This window comes from Condylura cristata, unplaced genomic scaffold (genome assembly GCF_000260355.1).
Source record: "Condylura cristata isolate star-nosed mole 26May11 unplaced genomic scaffold, ConCri1.0 scaffold00010, whole genome shotgun sequence".
Taxonomy (NCBI): Eukaryota; Metazoa; Chordata; class Mammalia; order Eulipotyphla; family Talpidae; genus Condylura; species Condylura cristata.
The window spans coordinates 14624919-14649358 of record NW_004567111.1 but is presented as its reverse complement, the minus strand read 5'-3'; the positions used below and the strand labels follow the sequence as shown (position 1 = coordinate 14649358).

The following is a 24440-nucleotide window of genomic DNA, read 5'->3' as shown; positions in this document are numbered from 1 at the left end:
AATCCAGCATTTGAAAACTTAGGTATATAATCAAAGAATGTAAAAACACTAAGATAAAGGGATATGTCTGTCTCTGTGTTCATTGTACCCCTATTTACAACAGTCAAGTTATAGAAACAACTTAAGTGCCCAACTTAAATCCACAGTAGTGGATTAAGACAGTGTTGTATGTATAAACAACAGAATACTACCCAGCTATAAGAAAAGATGAAGCCTTGCCATCTGTAACAACATATATGAAATGGTAGTGCCTTCTACTAAGTGCAATAAATGGTAAGAAAGTTAACTAGTGGCTGATTTCACTCAAATGAAGAATATAGACATACAAACCATAGGAACTCACAAAATGAAGCCAACACGAAGTCTAGAAATGTGGTAGCAGAATTGAAACTACTAGAGAGGAAGGGATGACAGGGAAGGGAGAAGGCAGGCAAGGGACCAGTGGTCTACGGAAAAGGACTATGGATGCTTTGATGGTGGGTGTGGTTTGGTGTTACACATCTTAGGAGGTATGAACCTGTTCCCCTGAGTAATATACAGTGTTACAAACCAATGTTGCCTCAATAATAAATAACCAACTTCCTCTTCCTCTCCCTCTTTTATTGACACCAATACAAAATCATCCTTACTCAAGTGGGTGCCTCTTATTTCTTTGTGAAGTCTTCCCAACAATAGTTTCACCTATATTCACATAAATTTATTATGGAACTTGTATTGGTGAGGAAGCTTTTTCCGTAAATTCTTGTTCCCAAAACCAAAGCTTACAAACAGTTACATCACACCATCTCTCTTCCTTTATGAAAGCATCCCATGTTCTTTAGCTTAAATCCATTTTTTCTCACACTCTGGTCCAGTGGTTATCATAGACAACTTAGGTAAGCATCTTCAAAGTCTCCTTCCTTACAGCCTCTTTTTCTAATACAAAAAATATGCTGAATTTTTTTTTTTCATTCTAAAACACAAATGATTGTGCTTTCCTCTTAGTTTACCGCCTAGTTGTGTCCAGTGTCTTCTTACGCAATTCTTCAAAAGATTCATATTGTATATAATCACATATCTCTGGCTATATCTATAATTCACTAGCCAAAACATTGGCAACTGTCTTTTTTCCCAAGAATCCCCCTTTCACTGAATTTGGCATGCTGCTAATTAACAGAAGCAGAGGACATTTACAGCAATCTGCTGAGGTAATATTCAAACTTCCTTCAATTCTCACCCATTTACTTTCATGATGAGATTGGTCTTACACCTCTTTAATCAACTCTTAAATAACCATGCTTGACAATATTCTATCCTATTATCACTGCCCTTTTCGATTTACACCTGCTTCTGTATTTCTTGATGATTTCTCCTATAAAGATGGTTTCATTTGTCATATCCTTTAAGTCCTAGAACTATCATTCAAATTTCTCCTGGACCTTCCACCTTGATATCAAAAGGGTAACACAGAATTATCAATTAGTATGTATAAAAATGGACTCAAGTCACAAACCAGTGATCCTTGTGGTATTCTTTATCCAAATTGGTGACAACATAGTACATCACATAAATCAAACTGGAAACTTAGGCTTACTTTCTCAATTCTCTTTCCCCTTTTACCCAATAAACCAGTCATTGCATGCAGCTAATTGATCTCTTAAATAACAGCCCACTTATCTATATAGTGAACAGCTTACTCTATTCCCAAACATTATTCACAGATCCTGATACTCCAGGGACTCCTACAACAAACTGATAACTTAGAGGTTACATATTACTTAGACATTTTTGCTTTACAGCACAATTAGCATTGATTATACACAGTAATTGATAGGTAGATAGTCAGAGAGACAGTGATAGATACATAGGCACATAGATTATTGCTGCATCATGCAACAATTGTAACTGAGTGTAGTGAGCATGCTTCTTGTCTCCTGATATCAGTTGCTTCATAGTAACATTTCTGATGAGCAATGGCCACTGAAATTTTAAAATAAAATCCATTTCATTGTCTGTCTTTCATCTAGCCATGAAGGCATACATTAGAAGCTCATGGAAGGCTCCAGTAACTTTATGCAAATAAGACTATTTTCTTCCTTCTTCTATACTATCACCTGGATACCTTCAATAAACACATGAGTTATAGCTTAGAAATGGTGATGGAGTGAGCTAGAGAGAAAGCAGTTCTCTAGTTTTGGTAGAGCAAAACTGACATTTCATTCTAGGATGACATTTTTTTTTCACACTAATTTGTGAGCAATAAATTATTCCATTCTTGTTTGAACACTTATTTTAGGATATCCTGTTATTTGCAGCTGAACCTAATTCTAATGAATACACCAGATTTTTGGCTATTTTTGAAAGACTGGACAATCTGGCAATTCTATGCCACACTTCCCCATAGCAACGACTGGCAGAAGCATGAGAGTTTTAAAGTTAAAAATTCTGCATTATCTCTCTCTCTGGACTTTTTCATTAATAATTAATTATATTTGCATTTGAATATTAAGAACACTGAAACTGATACAATTTCATTTTTTCAACATTATATTTAAAGCTCAGGGTGACTCCATGCCTGATCATCTTGATAGTTTTTTTTTGGTGTGTGTGTCTCTGTGTTTGTGTCTATTCCCCTCTAAACAAACTCCATGCGCGACCCTATTTATACAAGTATCTGCTAACCTCTCTTCTTTAGTTTATGTATTTGCTGCCACATAGAAAGGCCACATAGTATGCTCCTAGCATACAAGTGCTATTGGGTAGCCTCCTGTGATGGCCAGCCATAGATGTTCCCTCTTTGTTGGATAACAAATCTCTCTTCCATGTGTGTAATTCCCTAGCCATCTATTATAACCTTACTTTAAAAACAAATTTCAGTGGTCAATTCTGCGGCAAAAGCTAGAACTGGAATTTCTAGTTGCGAAGAACCAAATGTTTTAATGATGGGCATCTGAACAAGGCCCATGTCACAGTGCAATGCTAGCTCAGTAAAAGTTATAAAAAACAAGCCCTCCCTCATGGCACAACTGGTAAGGACACAGCACTGCAAGCTGGCCACAGCCGCTTCAGTGTGAGTTCAACCCCCTGCCCCAGAGGTGACCCACATGGCCCGGCAGACCTCTCTTGACCCACTCACTGCCTCCCTCAGCAGTGTACTTGGTCGATCTGACTGTTCTACTTTCAGCTCTCTCTCTAGTGAATCCTTTCACCACCTCTGCACCTCTGGCTTGTACCCCGTTTCTTTAGGCATAAATAAATCAATCTTTTAAAAAACTATAAAAAACATACTCAGTGTCTACTAATGGATTTATTGCCCATCAATATTTAAAATGATTTATTTTTTTTTTAAGATTTATTTATTTATGGATACAGAACCGGGTACAGACCAGAGATGGTGAGAGGATTCACTACACACAGAGCGGGGAGCAGAACAGGCAGATAGATGAAGTACACTGCTGAGGGGAGCAGCGGGCGGGTCAGGAGAGGTCTGCCACGCCATGTGGTCACCTCCGGGGCAGGCGGGAATCGAGCTCATGCAGAAGTGGCTTTAGCTTCTTAGTGCAGTGCTTTAACCCGCTGCGCCACCAGGCAGGGCCCCACCATCAATATTTTAAGTACAGAATATAAAGAAATAGGTAAGGTTTTATTTTTACATATGGGTTATCAGAACTTCAGATACTGTGAATCAATAGCATAACACCGTGCTCAGGAACTGCACTTTAAAATAAGCTGCCTCCCACCATGATTTTTCAACTACTTGAACTTTTACAAATTATTTGTCTTTAGAGTGTGAGTTCCTTGAGAATGTTCTGTTCTGTTTTATTTATTATATCATGCCCAACACCTAGCTCATTGCCTTTTGTTCAATAAACGCTTGTTAACATGCGTATCTTTCAGGGCTTGGGAGGAGCTGGGATACTTGCAGGTCATGAGATCAATTTAATAGAAAGCAGCTGATGTATCTAAATCTAATTGCCATTGTGTATCTTGAATCAGTCTGGCAAACTCTCAGTACAGAAGCTGGCTAGGAAAATTTATACTAAACAAAACAGGGATTCGTTTACCTGTGTTTCGAACTCTAGCTGAAGCAATATTCCAATTATGCCCATTTACCCAAAAATAGTGTTTATTTGCTCATAATTTGAACAAATTGTATATCCATGGGCATTAATGAACTTACTGCTTACTCGATAATTTTAGTGACTGACGATATACTCTACAAAATAGTAAGTATATTTCATTTTACTTTGCTAAATCCAAGTGTAACTGTTATATTTTTCAGCTTAGAAATGGAACATAGTTTTACATGACCGAGATTAAAATTAACTAAAAAGGAAATGGCTATTTTAACATTCCTGATTTCATGTATCCTAATCACCATAAATATTCTTTCATGAATCTAATTTAATAATTACAATGAATTTTTTTCAATTTCAAAGGTTATTGAATACTATAGATTTTTTTTTCAAATTAAAGCCAAATAAGTCTATGTACTATTTACTACAAAACACCTTTAAAATTCCATTAAAATAAATTGATATGTATTAATAAAAATGTTCTGTTAAAGTGGATGATAGTTTTTCTATTCTTTATATGTAGCTAATTTTTTAATCCACCATGCATTAGTTAATATTTATTCCTACATAATCAACTTTCAGTAAGAAACACATGATTACTATTATTGTGAGAAGTAACCATTCTGCAATCTTAGATCAAGCCACTATCAGTATCACTTCTGGCCATTTCCTATTTCTCTTGCAGTACTTGGCACTTACAAGGCTACTTTGAAATGTTTTCTATTTTTTTTTTTATATCTCTTTTGTCAACATACTTACCAGACTGCACTATATACTGTTAGCCACATATGCACTTGGATTTTCATTTTCTTTCTTAATAGACCTTGAAATTTCATTCTTAATGCCAACAATTAGTCAAACTGAGGGTTCCCATTAACTGCAGGTTTTCTGACTAATGTTTCAGGGTGATCTATTTTAACCCTGGGCACATTTTTTTAGAGCACTGTAATAAGTATCTTCAATTTGGCATATTTCTCCTTAAACAATAATGCTTTCACTTTCCACTCTTATTTTCAATATGAACTATTGGATAGAAAATTCACAACTTGTTTACCTGATCATTCAAACTTAAAGTGTGCAATTATTCTTAACAGAAAAATTATATTTATAAAATTACTCCAAATATGATAGAATATATGGAACCATAGTATGAAAAACTCTTCTAGATCGCAGTTTATTGCAAATAATAGATAAACATGAGACTGGATAAGAAATATTCCTCAAAAAATTGCATAACTGAAAAATATACAAAATGAAATCCTTCATATAAATAAAACACAACACCAACATATATTTTCCTGGCTAAGGTAAATCAATAGGGAATAAATATCCTTTGCAAGTAAGTTGCACTTTTATTAATATGGAGAAACAATAATAATAATAATAATAACCCACAAACTCAAAGTATATTTTTAAGCTGCTAAATTAACATGACATAATTATCTATAGTCCTAGAGAATCAAACAGCCCAATTTACAAAAGATTTCCTGACACCTAAATAACAAAGATTCAATAACAGAGGTACTTTTTTCCTCTTCATAATCACTAAGACAGGGTTTTTAGCTCTTCTTATGTCAGTAAGTCAAAATGACTATTTTTTCCTTTTGTCACTGTGTCATGTCCCCAGAACTTACATGCAAGAAATGAAGAAGGATCTTGAAATATCACCCAGTCTACAAAGTTAGGGTCAGAATGCTCTGACCCTAAACAAAGTTAGGGTTACATATGCTCTTATCTCAAAGTGGTGTTAATCATATGACATCAGAATAGTGGAAAGGTGAATACTGTGCTTATAAATCTGCATTTTTATCTGCACTTTGCAGAGTTTTCAATCTATACTGCAGAGAATTCCTAAGTAACCAGTGAATGCATTTCCCTCTCAAACTTGAGGGTTTTTTTTTCCCCAAAACATTCTTGGATTAGCTAGAAGTTTTCTTTCAGTAAATCAACATTTTTTTGATGTCTTTAAACACAAATTAAATGGTTTAAGGGAAAAAAAAGATAAGAATTCCTCTTATGTATGAATTTAAGAAAATTGGGAAATCTCAGAGGAGCTTAATATTTTTTGTCATAAAAGGTAAATCCTCTGGTGGCCAAAGCATATACACGTGATATTAATTTTAGCTACCAATATGAATCCATCAAAATGTTTGAAAATAACTAATAGCATAAAGTTGTGCTGAATCCCTCATAAAATCCATAGAATAACTATTAAAATTTATACTTGTGTATTATTCTAATTGTTAGAAATGCAAGTGTTTACCATCCCCAAATAAGGGAATAAATTTCAAATATACCAAGCTATTTGATTTTCAAAAAAAAAAAAAAATCTAAGAAATTAAGTTTTTTTTTTCTAAACAATGAACAGTGCAGTTTTAAAGATAATAGTAATTACATATTTAGGACTTATTTTTAATATACAAGTATTTTAAAATCCCAAGATATGAAAATGAAAGTTGAATAACTACTTATTTTTGTTCTAAAGGAACCTGGAACAAGACAAATTGAGTTTAATGAAATTAACAACTCCTAGTAAATATTTTTAATGAAAGGAATTTCATTGAGGAAACTCCATTCTTTAACCCTTATTTCAGCAGTGTGTGGTAGACATTTGGCAAATTGTACATAGAGAAAACATTTGTGCTGCCCTGATATTAAAGTACTTTTAAGTGCACTAGACTATGGTGATGACACAGATGTGAATAAGTGATGGAAAGCCCATGGGGATTACAACTGAGATGAAAAAATGCACAAAATGAAGAATGGTGTAAAGAAATTAAAAAAAAATGATAAAATAGTTTTAGTAATTTCATAATGAAATTTTGCTTTATTTATTCAACTATGTGAATATAGCAATTTCCTTCACATAATTCTATTAGATTTCTAAATTGAAAAAACAGTATTTCCTTGTTCTTCAGCTTGGGTCTCTGCTCAGTCTTGTTCTGTCCCATTCCTCCCTGTACAGTCAGAATCTCAGCACCCATTTTTGCTTCAGCTCTCCTGCTGAGTGGATGCAGGGCAAGAGAAATTTTTGCCTGAAATACTCTAGTAGATTTTTTTTTTAATTTTTGTACAGATTCATTTTGTTAAATCCTAGCACTAACTTAATTGTGCTTTATGTAAGTATAATTTTATATAAATCCATTTCTAGCTTTATGTATCAAATACATTATGATTAGCTTATCAAAAAAAGGAAAGCTCTATAATCTCTTGGAAAGTTAAACACTTTTATAATAGATAGGAATAGGAATATTTATTTGTGAACAGCATGCTTTTTGGTTTGGATTTTTTTTTCATAATTTGTATATCTATTTACATTATTGTTCATTTTAAAACAATGCTTACTCCCTCCTCTCCCCTCCCACTTCACCTGTCCATAAAATTTGGGAAGAATGTGGGTTCTGGAAGTAGACTGAAATAATGATTTAATTGTGTTATTCTGCAGTAATATTTAAAGCATAAATATATGCAAGTGTATGTGTTCATCAAGTTAACTAACCTTATTCATTATTCTCCAAATAGGCAAGAAGGTAAAAGATATGTAAGGCATGACCCCTTCTTGCTAGGCAGATCTTATAACATCAATAGAAGCTGAAGTTTACAGATATTCCAATGGGCAGTAAACCTACTTAACTACTATGGACACAAGTTTAAAAAAAAAAATAGTGGAAGATGAATTCTTTAACACATAGAAGTTGCTTACTGATTTAACACAATAGCAGCAAAAAAGAATAAATTGACCTTTTGTTTCATTAAGTAAGGCCCTAAGTGGTTAAGTTCAGATGGAAAATCAATCAGCATTTGAAACAGCAAATTAGAGGAAATAAACTTACTTATAAAGTCAAGGAGAAATTTATCCAGTTGTGGATATAAGGAACTACATGCTGGTCAGCTAAGACAAATGCTTTTTTTTTAGAACTTCTTATTTGTTAGAACTGTGTAGTCCATGTTATGGAAAAGGAGGCTCTTTAAAGAGTAGTGGGACTGAGCTAATTTGAATTATACACAATTTCAAACTCTATTGTGACCAATAAATATTTCTTCCACGGAAATGGGTTATATGGAAGAATCTTCCAGAATGGAATTAGTAGATAAAATTTATGTGATGGAGTGTTCTATATTTCTAGAAACATGAGCTATTTTGAGTGACTAGGTCATAAAGTAGTGGTTTATCCTGTGCTTCAACAGATGGCACAATTGAAGAAAGGCCAAACTCTTGTGGGTAAATGGCACACACTTGGGCTTAGAAATGCCTGAAAGTTATAGAAATACCAGCAATGGTTACTCTTTGTTTCATCATTACTATTTCTCTGAATTGTTAGCTTTCTTTCAGAAATAATTTACACCAAACCTGTTACTTTAGGCCACTATGAATTCAGCTTTCTAAGATCTGAGCTTGTTTTGTGTTATATCCCCTCTTAAATTAGGTACATTGGGCAATTTTGTCACCTGCTTATTCTCAAAGTGTTTGTTGAAACCGGTGAAATCCTTTAGTAAGGACTATTACTTAATAGTTCAATGCAACATAAACAAACAAACAAAAACAAAAAACAAAACCAGGGCTTCTTTTTGGGCCCCCTTTTTTTTTTTTCTATCTCCTAGATCTTTGGAATCATGACACCTATTTCTATAAGTAGTGATATAAACAGATTATTTTAGAAGTGATTTTTGGGAGGAAAGCATGTTTTCTATCCCAAGCAAATGTATGTTGACACCTTAACCTGAGTTACTTTTGGCAGTGGAAGATAAAATGAATTGTTTTCCAAAATGATTGTGTGGGTTATTAACAATCTCACAGTAACACCAATATTATATTATTGAAGTATTCATGGACAGATTTTGTTTTAAGCAAATTGAACTGTGGTCTCTGGTATATGTATGTGTGTGTGTGTGTGTGTGTGTGTGCATAACAGTCTTCAAAACTGAGTATAATTGTTGTTCCAATTATATAAGTGATTGTGTAGAGGAAGAAAATGTCGACATCATAAATAAAATTATTTGATATCATACTGCTATTAATTTTAAAATACCCTCTTGTAGAAAATTGTTGTATTAAGTTATTTTATCAATCCTTTTTTTTTTCATCCTTTATTTGGATTAGTTAAGATCAGAGACAATGTAGCAGTTTTAAAGAAGCTGAGGAAGTACGGAAAAAGAAGAGAACGGAAAAAAAAAAAAAATAAGAGTGTCAGTAATTGTCCAGTAGGTATAGATTGCAAAAATATAATAAAATAACATTAAATATCTGCAACCGCTGGAAAAACAAATGTGTCAGAAAAATGTAAGAGGAAGTTGAAATGAACAAACTGGTTTGCTGGCTATCTCTCATCAGTTAGCCAGATATACAGATAAAATGTATTTGTTTGAAAAGTCTTCTTGTCTGGCTTTGTATTTGATTCTGCCACTGAACAGCGTCCTCCTAGACAAATTGCTTTCTAACCCTCAGATTATTTATAAAATAGTGATTAAAAATATCACCAACCTGATATAATTGTTTTGAGCCTTATAGAAAGTTATTGATCCAGTAAAAGCCACTATTAATAGTTAATGCTTTATGAAAATTTATAATGTACCAAAACCTTTTTAATATTCATGACACTGCTTTGAGGTAGGCATTATCATTGTCACCTATGTTTTATAAGTGAGAAACTCGAGTTGCTACAAGGTTAATAACTTGGTCAAGTTCACACTGCTAGACAGTATTAAGATTAGAATTGATAGAGTCTGTTTCTAGAGATAGGACTCCACTTTAATAAGTTTTGATCAAATATGATTAGCTTATTGTCAGTACTCTTAAATCATTATTTTATCCCCAACCTGCTTTATAGAATGTTGTAATTAAATTCTGATATAATTAACCTGAAAATCATTTTAAAATCTACAAATTGAATGGAATAAAATATTCACAAATATCCAAAAAATTCAATATAATTTGAAAAAGGCTTAATATCTTAATGCATACAGAAAAAAGGAATCTATTTGAGCTTTATTAGAAGACCTTAGAGTTAATCTAGTCAAGCATTGGAAAACTGCCTCTTATAGGACAGATAATTCTATAGTCTGTTTTTTAGGCTACTTATGAGCTAAAATTGCTATTTACATTTTAATGATAAAAAAAGTGAAAATAATAATTTGTGACACATGAAAAATATACAAAATTCATGGTTCAGTGTCTGAATAAAGATTTCAATTTTATCAATACAAATTTTGAGAAATTTGTCCTGTGTTTGTTTTATAGGTAGTATCAACATAATATACATGTGTATATAACATCTACTTAATATCATATGTTGCATCATGATCCACAAAACTTAAAATATGCATTTATGTGCTGTTACAGAAAAAGATTTTGGCTACTTAATGCCAGCAAAACAGTCTATCTTAAATACAAAGCTGAGACTCATTGAAACTGTGAACTTTCACTAGTATCAGAACTAGTTAGAGGAGAACCTTAAGCAGAATTTAAGTCTTCTGGCTGTCAGTTCATAGCTGTGGATGCCATAAATGATCCCAAAGACCTTGAACTTGGTAGAGTCATAAGGCTGTGTCACAAGAACTAAACAGAGATTTCAGTGAGCTTTTAGCTTTCCTTTTAAAAATAAGCTGAGTATTTACAGCATGGCATCACACCTTTCCAGTGAACTGAAGTCACCCAGAGTCTCATGAAGAGAGAAAAATATTCTTGAGCAATGTTTAAAATGAATATTTGAATTGCAGCAGGACTAAAGCAAAAGAAAACATAATCACAATTTGCTTAGAAGATTAAGTTCAATTACACTTAGGTTTTCAGGGATTAGAGACAGTTAGTGGTGGTGAGCTGAATGGTATGTGCTGATAAATGCTTCTATGAAAAAAAAATAAATTACTTTTTATTGTGCTATCTACTCAAAGGTTGAGCTAAAATACTAAATGTAGCATAGGAGTTTTCAGAGATATCAGAACAGACATGCCTACAAGAAAAGATAAAATGAAAATTTCCAATACAGAGTCCAATCCTGTATTATTAAATGAAAATGGCCTACTTCTCATTTTCATCTTTTAATGAATTCTAACATTAATCTTTCTCTGCCACATATCTTTCCTCTTGAAGGAAAAAAAAAAAAGTTAAATATTTTGTCACTGGTAATGGGTAAGATTAATCACTTCTTTCTCATTCATAAACATGCACATTGAAGCCAAGGTCTCAAACATTTAAGTTTAATGTTTGTGTTGTACTTCTGTCACAAGTTTTTACCCTTTCACTCTATTGTATTTGTTTTCAACTGATTTTCATAAATAAACACTTTGCTAGTTTTTTTGTATAGCTTGATGTTTTGAAGGAAAAGTACAAATATTAGGGTTATTACACATGCATCATACCTTGTCTACATCAATTCTGTCTGAAATAAAACTTTATATTTACTGAATATAAACTGGCAGAGTATACCAGTAAATAATCTGACAGCTTCATTTTTAAATCTAAAAAAAAAAAAAAGAGACTTAACAAAATGAATAATGATGAAATCAAATCCCTATTTTCATCCCTAATCACTCCTTGACCTTTATACCACCATATTTCTACATCCAACAGTCTATGCAGAATCTGTAAACAGGCTTCTCAAAATTGCATGCTCAAAATCCAACTTTAAGATCTAACACCGGTTTCCTTCAACCTTCACTTCTGAACAAAAGAACCACCATCATACTGGTTTTTAAAATACACACAACTATTTTCTTTTGTCTTTTCACTCTCATATCCATTCCAGTTCAGTTCTTTTGTAACTCAAAATACCCCCAGATGCTCTCTTTACTTCTCAATTTCAGTAACTACTTTTCAAAATACCATCATGTCTTTCTCAAGCTCTATAATGGCAGTTCCTTGACTCCATTTTGTTCCCTTTTAATTCAATTTCACTAAATAAGCCAAAATGCTTATGTAAATACACTACTTAACCATCTCACTTGCCAGCTCTCACCATTCTGTTATATCTGAAATAAAATCTAAATTCCTTGCTGTGGCTTTGAAGGCATAATTTAGCTTCCCTCTGCCTACCCAACTCTTCTCTGACTATGGCCATATCATTTATTCTAGCCATGGTTCTACTCTGCAAATAAACCAAGCAAATTTATAAATCAGTATGTATTGTGCTTGATAATTATTAACTTGCCATGCTTTCTCTCCAAATCTTCAAATTATTATTTATATAACTTTTCATGCATGATCACTTTGGTTCCTCTTTGTATAAAGAGATCATTGGCCTGTCCCCATTTAGTTTCTCTTCTCACTTTTTATTCAAATTTATACTCTCCATAATTTCATTCATTTTTTTCTATACTCCTTCATACAATGTGAATACAGATGATCAGAAGTAAAACCTCTGCATAATCGCCTAGTACATGATATGTAATCAATAAATACATATTGAATGACTCAAAGCAAAACTACCTAAAGAAATAAAGTGATTTTCCTATTTTTTTGGAGGGGGGGAACTGTTTTATGAATTTGGCATGAATATTATTTATCTCCATGAAACCAATATTGCCTCTTTAGAATGCCTTGAAAGATTTGACACATACAACAATGACATTTGCATTGATCTCAAAGAATACTATTATAAAAACTATAGTCAAAATAGTTCTCAATCATGGTTTAAAACCACCATAAATATAGACTGAAATTTCTCAAAGTATGTCATACTAATTTAAGATGTTATGACCTAAAAACCCTATATTTATAAAAGGAAAGGAATTATGTTTCTAGTTATATATTTTATTAGTCATGAAGTAAGCAAATTGGACTTTATATGACATCCCCAAATAGTTCATTTTAGAGAACTTTCTTTTTTTTTGCTTTTATTTCAGTTGTTACTTTTTTGATTTCATGGCTTATTCCTCATAATATTACACAATGACATGTTATGCCCTACTGGAATATTCTTGTTTTACCTTTATGTCGAATTATACCAAATACCATATGTATCACAAAATCAGATTTTAGATAGCTCATAATTTTGGTGAAAAATATGAATGTCACCCCAACAAAATGTCACCTTTACTGAAAATACACTTAGGTAATTCATTATGACCAAAATAAAACAACATTTCAGTTAAACTCTCTCATTAAACATACACTGAGACACCAGAAAATATTCAGACATAACAGGAGATAGGGATTAGTACACTAACTCATTTACTGTAGTAATTCAATGCCTTTGAGGCTGATCTGAAAATGAGTTACATCATTCTAGATCCATTATTTAGAAACCAAAAAGTCCACTAACAAACACTTCCAGATCATTGTTAGTAAGCCATCTTAATTATTTGCTGCATAAGCTCTTAGAACAAAAAGTAGTGTTCAATATCCAACTTACTAAAATTAACTAAACTTACAAGTGAATCAGAGTGGCTCCACAAATTATCGAAGCACAAATTAGAAAATCAGTATAATTTCATAGACTGTAATACATATGCCATTGCATATATTACACACCAAAATATTTCAGATAAAATAATTTAACCATGGGGTTATTTATGTTTATATATAAAAAGTAATTATAATAATAAATAAAATATTTGAACTTTAAATCATGATTTCTACTTTTAGAATATGAAAATAGTCACTTTTAAATTTGTTTACTTTTTAAATTCCATTATTTTATGGAATGGCAAAATTTCTGTACTTATTCAAATTATATTACTATATTTAAAAAAAATTACTTGCTCATAACTTATGTATTCAGATATTAAAAATATATTGCTTTAAATTAAAACTGTAAAATAAATATCACGGAATCTGTTAGCCATTACATTTAGGGGAAGAGTGGCCCTTTTCTATTTGCCTCTTTTGGGGGACTGAGACTGTTTCTGTGATAACAATTTGGATTAGTCATTTATCATCTATATTTGAGGCACTTCTCATTTTTCACTCTATATGGACTTTCCCTAGGATATGCTATTGTTGAACATGCTTCCTTCCTGTATTCTGGCAATAAAAGAAATGCAGTGAGAGGCAAAGGGAATAAGACATACAATGGGTAAATGCTAGAATTTGCTTACTACTTTCCGCTTGTTAAACCTGAGAACTTGTGCACAGGCATCATTCTACTAAATAATTGAATGTTAGGTCGAAGGAACTAATGAATTCACAGTAAAATCATAAAAGTACATATAATAAAATTTCTGTAATACATATAAACACATATAATATATAAACAACATGGATCAAAATTAAATAACAAGAACAGCTACTTCTGAATTCTTATACTAGAAAATACTTTATTCAATTCCCTAAATTTATATTTGATTTTTCAAATAAATGGAATAAAAAATGATTCACTTTCTAAGGTTAAAAAAATTGTTGAATAATTTCTGTTTAGAATCAGTCATAAAACACTTACTGATGCTATAAAATTCCAGACATTCCCATTTTATGGAAGAAGAAATGAAAACAAAACTAACAAAGAAGTTAAGTCTCCCTTTTATTTTCAAATATTATCTTAATATTTTCAAATATTTGCATAATAGCTTAAAAAAAACTGATATGATTGCACTCTTGCAAATATCCAGAAAAGTAAGTTATGTATAATAAAGTAATACACAAATTTTAGTGGCATCCCTTAAAAGCATCATGTGTGTGTAAGCCTTCCATAATTGTCAAGACTGTATATATTTCATCCTAATTAGTCATAAAATTCTTGAAATTGGAGCTGCTTTATTTTCTTTATCCTAGAGAGCTATAATATCTTTTCTGTAACAAGTGCTCAGTTAAATTTGTCAATTGAAATTTTAATGTCTAACTCATCCCTCCAACTGTTAGGTAAGGTGTGTGCAAATTTCAAGTAAGAAATAGAATTATATTTTATGTATGCATGCAGTATCTATTTACCAAATAAATGGAAGAAGTGTAATCCTTTGATAATTGAGGTTCCTGCCAAAATACTGAAATTGCCAGTCCACCAAGGCTGAAGAGTCATACTAGATGCAACAAGTGAAGTTTGCTTTAGTAGTCTGCTCCTTTATAAAGTTACTGTTTAAAGCAGTTCATGAATTATTATCTTAACTATTCAATTTTTTGTAATCCAACCACATTCTAACCAATCACAGCAGTTAATTGTGTTCAGGTGTCAGAATGGTCTGTTTGTAATATATACTTTCATGGAATCATTTAGTGACATTTAAATGTTAATATGAAGAAGTTTTGTGAAACCTGCCTATTACGTTTTATAATATAATTTTGGTGACCTTATAGATGAATGAAAATGCCAAGGGATTATAAAAAAACTTATTTGATTTGTCTTTTTTTTTTTTAAAGGTTCAGGGTCACATTGAAGCAACTAATACAAGTTAAAAATATTGAATATGCGGGCCCTCCCTGGTGGCGCAGCGGGTTAAAGCACTGCACTGAGAAACTAAAGCCACTTCCGCATGAGTTCGATCCCCGCCTGCCCCGGAGGTGACCACATGGCGTGGCAGACCTCTCCTGACCCACCCGCTGCTCCCCTCAGCAGTGTACTTCGTCAGTCAGCCTGTTCTGCTTCCCACTCTGTCTCTGGTGAATCCTCTCACCCTCCGCATCTCTGGCCTGTACCCCAGTTCTGTATGAATAAATAAATAAATCTTTCAAAAAAAATTAAAAAAAATATTGAATATGCATTTACTGTATCTGTTGATGTAAAACAGAGTTCACCTTTTTAAAAGTCAAAAAAAAAAGTGTTCCATTTGGAATACACAGAAATAAGAAATAAACCAAAAGATATATATATGCTAAAATTAAAACTTCAAATAAGCACACAAATTAAAAATATATATATTTCTAAATTACCTAGCAAAAGAACTGAATTGGAAATCACTCTACTTAATATTTTGCCAACACAGTAAAAGAACACACATCCCTGGTCACCCTTCCAAATTCACCATCTCTGTGTACACATCAAATAACATTTATTAACAAACTGGAAAAAGCTAAATTAACAAACTGTCCTTAACATTACCAATATAATTTTAAACATTTATTAAAAGGCCTCAGAATTCTTATTATACCTGATATAAATTTTATCAAGGAAAATAATCCTGTTATGTAAAAATTCAACTATTCTATCGCTCTTTTGTGTAAACATGTAAAAATTGTTAAACAATAATTTTCTATGGCAACAATTTAAATTCTAGGATATTCTTAGTTACAGCAGCAAACACAGAAGCTACTAGTATGTTTAAAGCATTGGAACTAAACACATTATCTTCTTTTTTCCACTTTTTCACCTCACATAACTAAACTCTCTTTTTAATGAATTAAAGGGTAACTTACCCCAAAACAAGATACCCCAACTAACCTACATGGCAATCTTTGTATGTATACTTTATGTAAAGGGAAAAACATAAAAAGAAGCTTAGTATTTCTCAATTAAAGTTTCATGATGAGACTGCAAACTAAATTTTAAGGCAAAGCTAATATATATTAGCTTTATACCAAACTAATATATATATATATATATGTTTATATGTTTATTTAAGTATAGGCACATAGTATATATTTACATAATCGTGATACTTTATCAAAAATCAATAAATGTCGTATATTTTTTTTTAGTGAAATGATTGTTTAGTCTACATGGATTTATAACATATAGTATATATTAAAATATTCCATGACCCTAATATTTAGAATCAATGTATAGTTAAGATTTAATTATTTGAATTTTCATATTTATAGATTCATATAGCACATTCATAGTTTTTCTTAAATGCTAAGTCTTCTTATACACTTTTGGAGAACACACTAAATGTAAAATAATTTTATTGTTTTTCTTTTACTGGAAATATTAAGAGCTGACGATACATCAATTAAGAAGATACAAACTATGTCCTCTTTTGGTTATTTTATTTTTTACAGCTACATATTTCAAAAATGGATAGCCTTCTTTAAGAAAATTTAAGGTAAATATGTCTAATCTGCTCAATTGGTTGATGTTTTAGAATATTAGGGTAATTGGGTTTAAATTCCCCTCCATATTTATCAGATATTTAAACTTTCTCTGCTAAAGTTTGAAATTTCTCATTAGTACAATGGGAATAGTAATGGCCTATTAAATTATTTTATAGCTGGAGGTATTGAATTAAATACTTACATAAATTGTTTAGCACATGCCTAGCATACCATGGCCATTCAACAACAATTGAAGCTAATGTTTTACAAATAAAGTGTAGTCCTTTGACCTTAACTCCTGTGCTTCAGTCGCTTTCCTATTAATATGAAGATTTTTTCTTGCTCCAGTGCATACTCTTTCCAAAAGTTCTAACTTCCTCTCTTAGACTAATCATGGATCCGTTTTGAAAATTCCTATCATGTTTCACTAGATTTATTAGGTGACACTTTCTACCAGAGACATGGCATCATCATGCCATCAATACTTTTCTCTCTAAAGTCACAGTATTATTGAATGAATATGTGACTCTTCCCCTCCCCCTTTTCCATTACAAATGAATCTGTTGACATTTTACCAGGAACCCAGTCGTTCTTCCACAAAGACTTAAATTATTTATGAAAAATTTATAAATAAATAATGACCCATAATATCTGTCATAGGATTGAAGGTTTCAAGTTTTCCACTAGGAAGTACAGCCCACGAACAAAGAATCAAAAGATAAAATGATGAATGGCCTTAGGAATAGTCATGGTTTATAATAAATTTTTTATTTAAAAAGCGTTAAAATAAATAATACATACTCCAGAACATCAGTGTTCTGGGAATTTACTCTTTTAAGAATATGAATTCTAGAAGGCAAATCTTCTTACAACTGCTCTGTGGACTTTCATTATCTGATTTACAATCTCATATATTTAATTGTGGTCTATCTGCATCCTTTCAACACTTTTAACATATCCTAAAGGTGGATATATGGTGGAATGCAGACTCCACGAGCTTGTTTAGCTTGCTTTTTTGTTCCATAACTGCTGATAAAATAGATTACTTGGAAATCCCAGAGGAATATGATTGGGGCCAGTTAGGTTGGCTCATAAAATTCAAATAGAACAATGCTTTTCTTGTTAATTACTGGGTTACAACCAGACATCCGGATGAAGGGCTAGAAACACTTCTTTAAGATAGTGATTGATTTCCATAAAGATGAGTACTTTAACAAATTTCAATATGCAGTTGCTGGGGCGGGGAGGGTGGGTGGCCACTAATTAGTTTTACCGTTTTCAGCAGATGTTGAATTCAAAATGCCAGCAGCATCTCAAATGCGAGCCATTAGGGTTGTCTTTCATCGAAGAGTGCTGACCAATGAAATCTCCACTCTGTTTAATGAGACCGATCTAGGCAGTCAATTAAATCAAATCTCTACTAAAATCCTTAATATATCTGCAGAGTATGCAGCAGCAGCAGAAGCAGCAGCGAGGGGTTTCCAGTATTAATAGAGGGATTCACTGCCGCATTAAGAGGGGGAAAGGAGTGGGCGGAGGGAATGTTGCAAGAAAGACAGTACCTTAACGTCAAGGGAAGCTCTAAGGGAGGGGCTGATGGGGGAGCGAGGCTATGTAAAGGATACGAAGCTAAGGTGTAAGGCGATTAAAGAAAGAGCCTTAATGTAGCTCAAGAAGGGATCCACCCCCAACCATCCTCCTTCCCGGTCCCTTCCACCGCAAATCCAATTTACTAGTTGCAAATAAAAAGCTGGAAAAATGTAAGGACCCAGAGTTGAAAACATTTTCACTTTAATACTGGAAAAATATGCCATTATAAAATCCTCGAATAGAATTAGTAAGTTTCACGTGCTTCCTCGGTTCTTTTTTTTTTTTTCCTACTTTATAAGTAAGATTTACACCAGCACAGAATTGCTACCATAGGATCGCAGCCTAAGCACTAGAGTGACATTAATTGGTCATGCTTAACTGCCTCAAAATCTTTTTTCTTTAATAATTACACTGATACTATAATAGAAATCATGGGTACTTATTTTACATTCAGATGGAAGGCATTATTGGATATGTATAGAAAAATATTCCCCCTTAAAATAAAATAAGACATCACCATCAAAATAAAAGAACCCAAAACAACCCATAAAAACTTCGCTCAACAAAATACATTTTAACTCATAAAAGGGACTGATGATTAGTCATGCAAATATCTTAAATAAAATCTTTACATATTTTTCACAGTAAAAGTACTCTCTGAACTGCCTACCGATCACAAATAATGGCGAAATGGCACTTTCTGATTATACTGTATTTTGTTTATAGAAAGTTTGATACGATGGGACTTATCAGGTAAGAGGGTGGGTGCTGTGAACTTGACGCCTTCTCCAGTCGCGGGGGAGGGCAGCGTCCCTGGAGCGCGTGGAATCCATGCGAGCCATGCAGCACTTTTTTTTTTTTGTCTGAAGTCAAAGTTATTTATTTACAATACATTCATGCCTTCGTGCAACTGCCCATCCCTGCGCAGCCAACAGGGAGCCATCACGCCCCCCTCCTCGCGGGGCTAATCCACAGGGGAAAAATAGATAGCTATCTCTCTATATAGATGTAGGTATATGTATATAAGTATAGGACCTTGGCCGCCATCCCCACCAGCCCTGCAGCTGAGAGCAAGCGCACAGTCAGTTCTTGGAGCAGGGCCCCTGCTGGGCTGTGTCAAAGGGGCTCTCAGCAAGGAGCGAGCTGGCAGCACTCTCCCAGCTCGCCACAGTTCGCTCTTTGTTTCCAGAAGGGAGCTAAGGGGTCAGACCTCTCAGATGAGCGAGTTCATAATGATGTATTTACTTAGGTCCATCAAGCCTGGGGGTGTGCGGACTTGGATTTCAGCTCCTCAATCCCCGGAGTGCCGGCAGGGGTGGGAAGTGGGGGAGACCGCCTCACGGCGCCCCGGCTCTACCCAGGTTGAGGTCTTAGTCTGAGAGTGAGTGGGAGCCACAATCATACACTCTGTGCGCCCCATCTGCGTTGTAAGGCCCATTGTGCCAGTAGGAAGAGTCACAGACAGTCTGCAGGGAATTAATTTCGGACGCTGAGGAGTTGGCGTCCCTTCGCTTAGACCGCTTTCTATTCCTCAGGATAAACACAAGCATGCCCACTACAGTGAAGGCGGAGGTGACAAACACCAGCAGTAGTCCCGGGACCAACACTGAGATGGACACCCTGCTGGTGTCTAGGTAGGAGTTGGAGTGCGTCCCAGTCTCCGCCAACCCAGTGCTGTTTTTACTGTGAGAAGTTAACGTGGGCGAGATTCTCGCGTACAGCTGGGGGCAGATCTCGTCATTAGAGAGGAGCATGAAATCCTTCCTAAAGAAGTTCACTGGCGTCTCACACTTAAGGTCGCTCATCAGCACTTCGGAACCCAGGCGCTCTGCCCATTGCTTAAAAGGCACAATGGTGCAGGAGCACTCCCAAGGGTTTCCGTGCAAGTCTATTTGGATGATGGAGGTTAATTGGTCTAGCACCCCTGCCACCGGGAGGTACATGAAGTAATTGTTGTGCAGGCTAAGCTTAGAGAGCGAGACCCCAGCGAACACATCCACTGGTAGGGACCTCAGCAAGTTGTTGTTGAGAATGAGGATCCTCAGTTTGGGCATAGCATTGAAGGTGCCAGGAAGAATGAGCTGGATCGCGTTATACTCCACATTCAGATACTCGAGGTTTTGCAGCCCCATGAATTTCTCCCGGGACAGCGTGTCCAGGTAGTTGCTATCCATATACAGCCACCGGAGTTCCAAAAGGTTCTTAAAAGTGTTGTTCTCTACAGTGGCGATATTATTGTTGCCAAGATCCAAAAGAATGAGATTCTTGTAATCCACAAAGTGTGATTTTCGGATGCTGTGAATCTTGTTATCTCTCAGGAAAAGCTCCTGCACGTTGGAAAGCTTGGGCTTTAAATCAGCCAAGCTGCTCACGTTCCGGTTGTTGCAGTTCATCTTTAGACCTGACCCTGGGATGTGGTCGCAGCTGCAGCCCCCAGGGCAGGGTAAACCATTGGCTGCGGGTTTGTTTCTGGCGTTGCCTGTGGCTATCGCTGCTGTGGGTCTGATTTTGATCTGCCAATTGCCTGGGATTTTTGTACCTCCATTTGGAGCAGACCCTGGGGTGGCATGATCCTCTTGCCCATTTGTCTTGAAAGGAGTTGGCAGGGGCCCAGGAGCGAAGGTCTCTTCTTGAGCAGGGGGCGCTGGGAGACTAGAATCAACTCTATTTTTCAAAGGACACAAGTCTTGCTCCGTGGTTTCATTGAGGTCTTTGCCCTGCAGTCTAGTGGGGGCTTCGCAGACCACTCGGCCGATCAGTGCATTTTTGGGAATGTTTTCAAGCCACTCTTTCAGGGACAGCAGATCACAGGTGCAGTCCCATGGGTTATCCTCTAGCAGGATTTCAGCAATGCCAGGGATTTGCTCTAAGACCTCCTCATAGGGCAGCGTTTTCAGCCTGTTTCCGCGGAGGTCGAGGTGGGTGATGGGCACATACTGGAACACGTTGGCAGGTAGGGTGCTGATCAGATTGTCATTTAAAATGAGAACCTCCAGCTTGTTCAAGTCCTGGAAGGCTCCTGGGTCTATATCCCGTAATAAATTAAAATCAGCCTGAAGGTATTCCAGATCATCCAGCCCCAGAAAAGTCTGCTTTCGAAAAGACTTTATCTTGTTGTTGTTGATGTGCAGCCTTTTCACCAGCTGCAGCCCCAGAAAAGCCCCGGGAACGATTTCATGCAAGCCATTGTTTTCCATGTGCAAACTAACAGCATTATAAAAGTTAGCGAACTCATTAGGGAAAAGTCGAGTGAGGGAATTGCCATGCAGAAATAGATGGTAGAACTGGGAAGTCGGGGCTGTGAAACGCTGCAGACTTGTAAAGCCCTTTTTTTCACAGTCTACGTGTAGGTCCCCTTCTATCTCATTGCAGGAACAGATCTTCTCTTTGCAAACGTCCCCTGTAACGTTTCCAGCGGCAAAACAAAGAGACGTCTCCAGCAACAGAATCCAAAGCAGCATTTTTAAAGCGAGCAATTCATCCCCGATCTCATCACAAAGTAACAGCGACCATCCTGCTCGCCACAGACACAATTCAAGTTCATTTAGTGCTCCAATGTCCGAACCCAAGAAAGGAGAAGAAAAGGGTTTGGGGGGGTGGGGGTGGATTCCTTCCTCCCTAACCCCCCCGCACTGCAACAACCCAGGCGCCAGTCAATAATTATATCCACAAACTATCCAGGCACGTAGTGCAAGGCAAGCAAAAAAAAAAAAAAAAAAAAAAAAAAAAAAAAAAAAGAAAGAAAGAAAGAAAAAAAAAAAGTAGAAAAAAAAGAGCCCCACTCCCTCTCAACCCTTTAAAAATAACCAAAAAGAAGTCAAATACATACATATAAATAAAAAAAACACACCCTTACAGAATTTTGTCTAGTGGTCCTCACTAATGAGGAAGGAAACAATGCTAGTTATTAGAAGCAAGTGCATGTTAGAGAAACAAGCAGGGGGGTTGCAGCGTAGTACGGGCGCACTGCCTGTGCATGGCTGTGCGTCGGACTGACCTTGCCTCTCTGATACAAAGCAGGGGTTTCCGCGGCTTCTCCTGTGGAGGCGACTGATGGAGTTCTCCCTGTGGCGGAGGGTTGCCCAGAAGTCCCCCCGAGGTGCTGTCCAGCACCCCCGGTGCTGAAATCAAGCCGGACCGAAACACTCACGCTGCCATGCCAATGGCGCTGGAGAATTTCCGCAATCGCTGCATTTTGTGGCTGTCCATCCTTTTTCCTTCCTCCCCTTCGGTCCTCTTCAGCCTTTTTCTTTTTCTTTTTTTTCCCCTGGGCTCCGGCTCTCGCTTACAAGCTCTTTTCTTGTTCTCCTTCTCTTTCTTCTGCTCTTTCGGAATTACGTGGAGGGGGCGGAGGATGGGGGGCGAGTTTTCTGAGGGAGGGAGAGAGCGCGAGAATGGGGGGGGGGAGAGAAAAGAGTTGCTAAGAAGCTCTGCTCGTTCCAGCCTGGTGCACTCTGAAAGATCTGACACCCTCTGCTGATCTGCAGTAGCAAAAATCCATCTGGTGAGGGAATGCTGAAGGAAAAAAAAAATCAATCCACATACAGGGCAAGCGTTAAAAATGTGGGTATTAAAGATCGTCGAGCCACAAAGAGCTTATTTTAAATGGATTATTTAATTCCTTTTTGCGTGATGGAAACTTTACCCTTTCTTTTCCTTGACGACCTTACTGCCCCACTAGCTTCAGCGTTTGGAAAGGAATGCTTTTAAAACATTTATTTCCCAATGGCTTGAATAAAATTAGTGTCAGGGTGTCAAGCGAACAGCAATTTGAGGTAATTATATTGCACGCCATTTTCATCGATGCTTTAAATGCTTTTCTTTCCTGTCTGCAGTACAGTGTTATATGCAATTTGGTGTCACCGAGACCTTTTTTTTAAATTAAAGTGGCTATTTGGAACATATATTCATGACATATATTTTATACGATACCATAATTGGGTATGCTTCTTGCTATTGTTGTTGTTGTTGTTGCAGGGTATACAATTTAGACACATGCTTTTCTTTTTAAAACGGTATAGAATCTTAGTCAATTTGGTCACTGAGAGTTAGGTTTCTCTGATAATATTTCTTGAGTGTTATTTAAGTCTGCAGGGTTAAAACAAAATGCACGCTGGCGTCTCAGATGCCAGACAGAAAGCTTTCTCTGAGAACCAGAAAAGGTTGGAGGGGGCTGGGGAAAATCCCAATATGACTCGTGAGTGCTCTTAAAAACTCACTGTCAGACGCTCGCGCGCGCGTGCACGCGTGTGTATGTGTGCGCACACACACACACACACACAAGTTTCCGCATCGGTTCAGATAAGTTTAAAATGCATACAAGTAAATAACCAGTTGCATTTGGAAAGGGAGAGACAGAAATCCCCGGCCTTAAAGTCTTGGTGTGAAACGTTATCAGCAGGTATCTGGCAATTTCTCCACATGCTTATGCAGACAAGGGTCACTGCTTCTTCTGCAGCACAGCAAACTGGCTGTACCCAGAGAGGAAACAGCCTATTTCTTGAAAGTCTGAGGCTATAAAAATCAGTTTCTAAAATATCAGCAAAGAGAAAGAATGTGAGAATGCTACTTCTCAAAAGGCTGTTTTGCTGATTTTTAATATCAGAGTTCACAACCTTTCTATAAATACATTAAAAAGTGCTCGTCATTTTAGGATTTGGGATATACAAGAAATGAAAAAAAATGGTGCTTTTTTTTTTTTTTTCAGAAAAACTGAAGACAGTATCCTTGTATAATTTTCTCTTTCAATTAGACCTTCCACAGGTTGGACAGTTGTTACATATCCACTAAACTAAAGTATTTTTAAAAAATGGTGCATTTTGGGCAGTCTGAAGAGTGAAATATATCATATTTCAGTTCACTGGATGTAGTGGACTTTAGGCAAGTATAAAGAG

At 35.4% G+C, this 24440-nt stretch overlaps 1 protein-coding gene across 1 annotated transcript; it reads right to left on the bottom strand.

Moving 5' to 3' along the window:
* Positions 1-18730: 18730 nt before the first annotated feature.
* SLITRK1 (SLIT and NTRK-like family, member 1) lies at positions 18731-22995 on the bottom strand. Its single transcript, XM_004680073.2, has 2 exons — positions 22544-22995; positions 18731-22060 (listed from the first exon to the last, which is right to left on the bottom strand). Exon 2 carries the CDS (start codon positions 22005-22007, stop codon positions 19917-19919), a length of 2091 nt encoding a protein of 696 aa, XP_004680130.1. The 5' UTR covers positions 22008-22060; positions 22544-22995; the 3' UTR covers positions 18731-19916.
* Positions 22996-24440: the final 1445 nt, after the last annotated feature.

Coding starts and splice junctions, on each gene's coding strand:
- SLITRK1 (XM_004680073.2), bottom strand. CDS start 22,007: ATGCTGCTTTGGATTCTGTTGCTGGAGACGTCTCTTTGTTTTGCCGCT.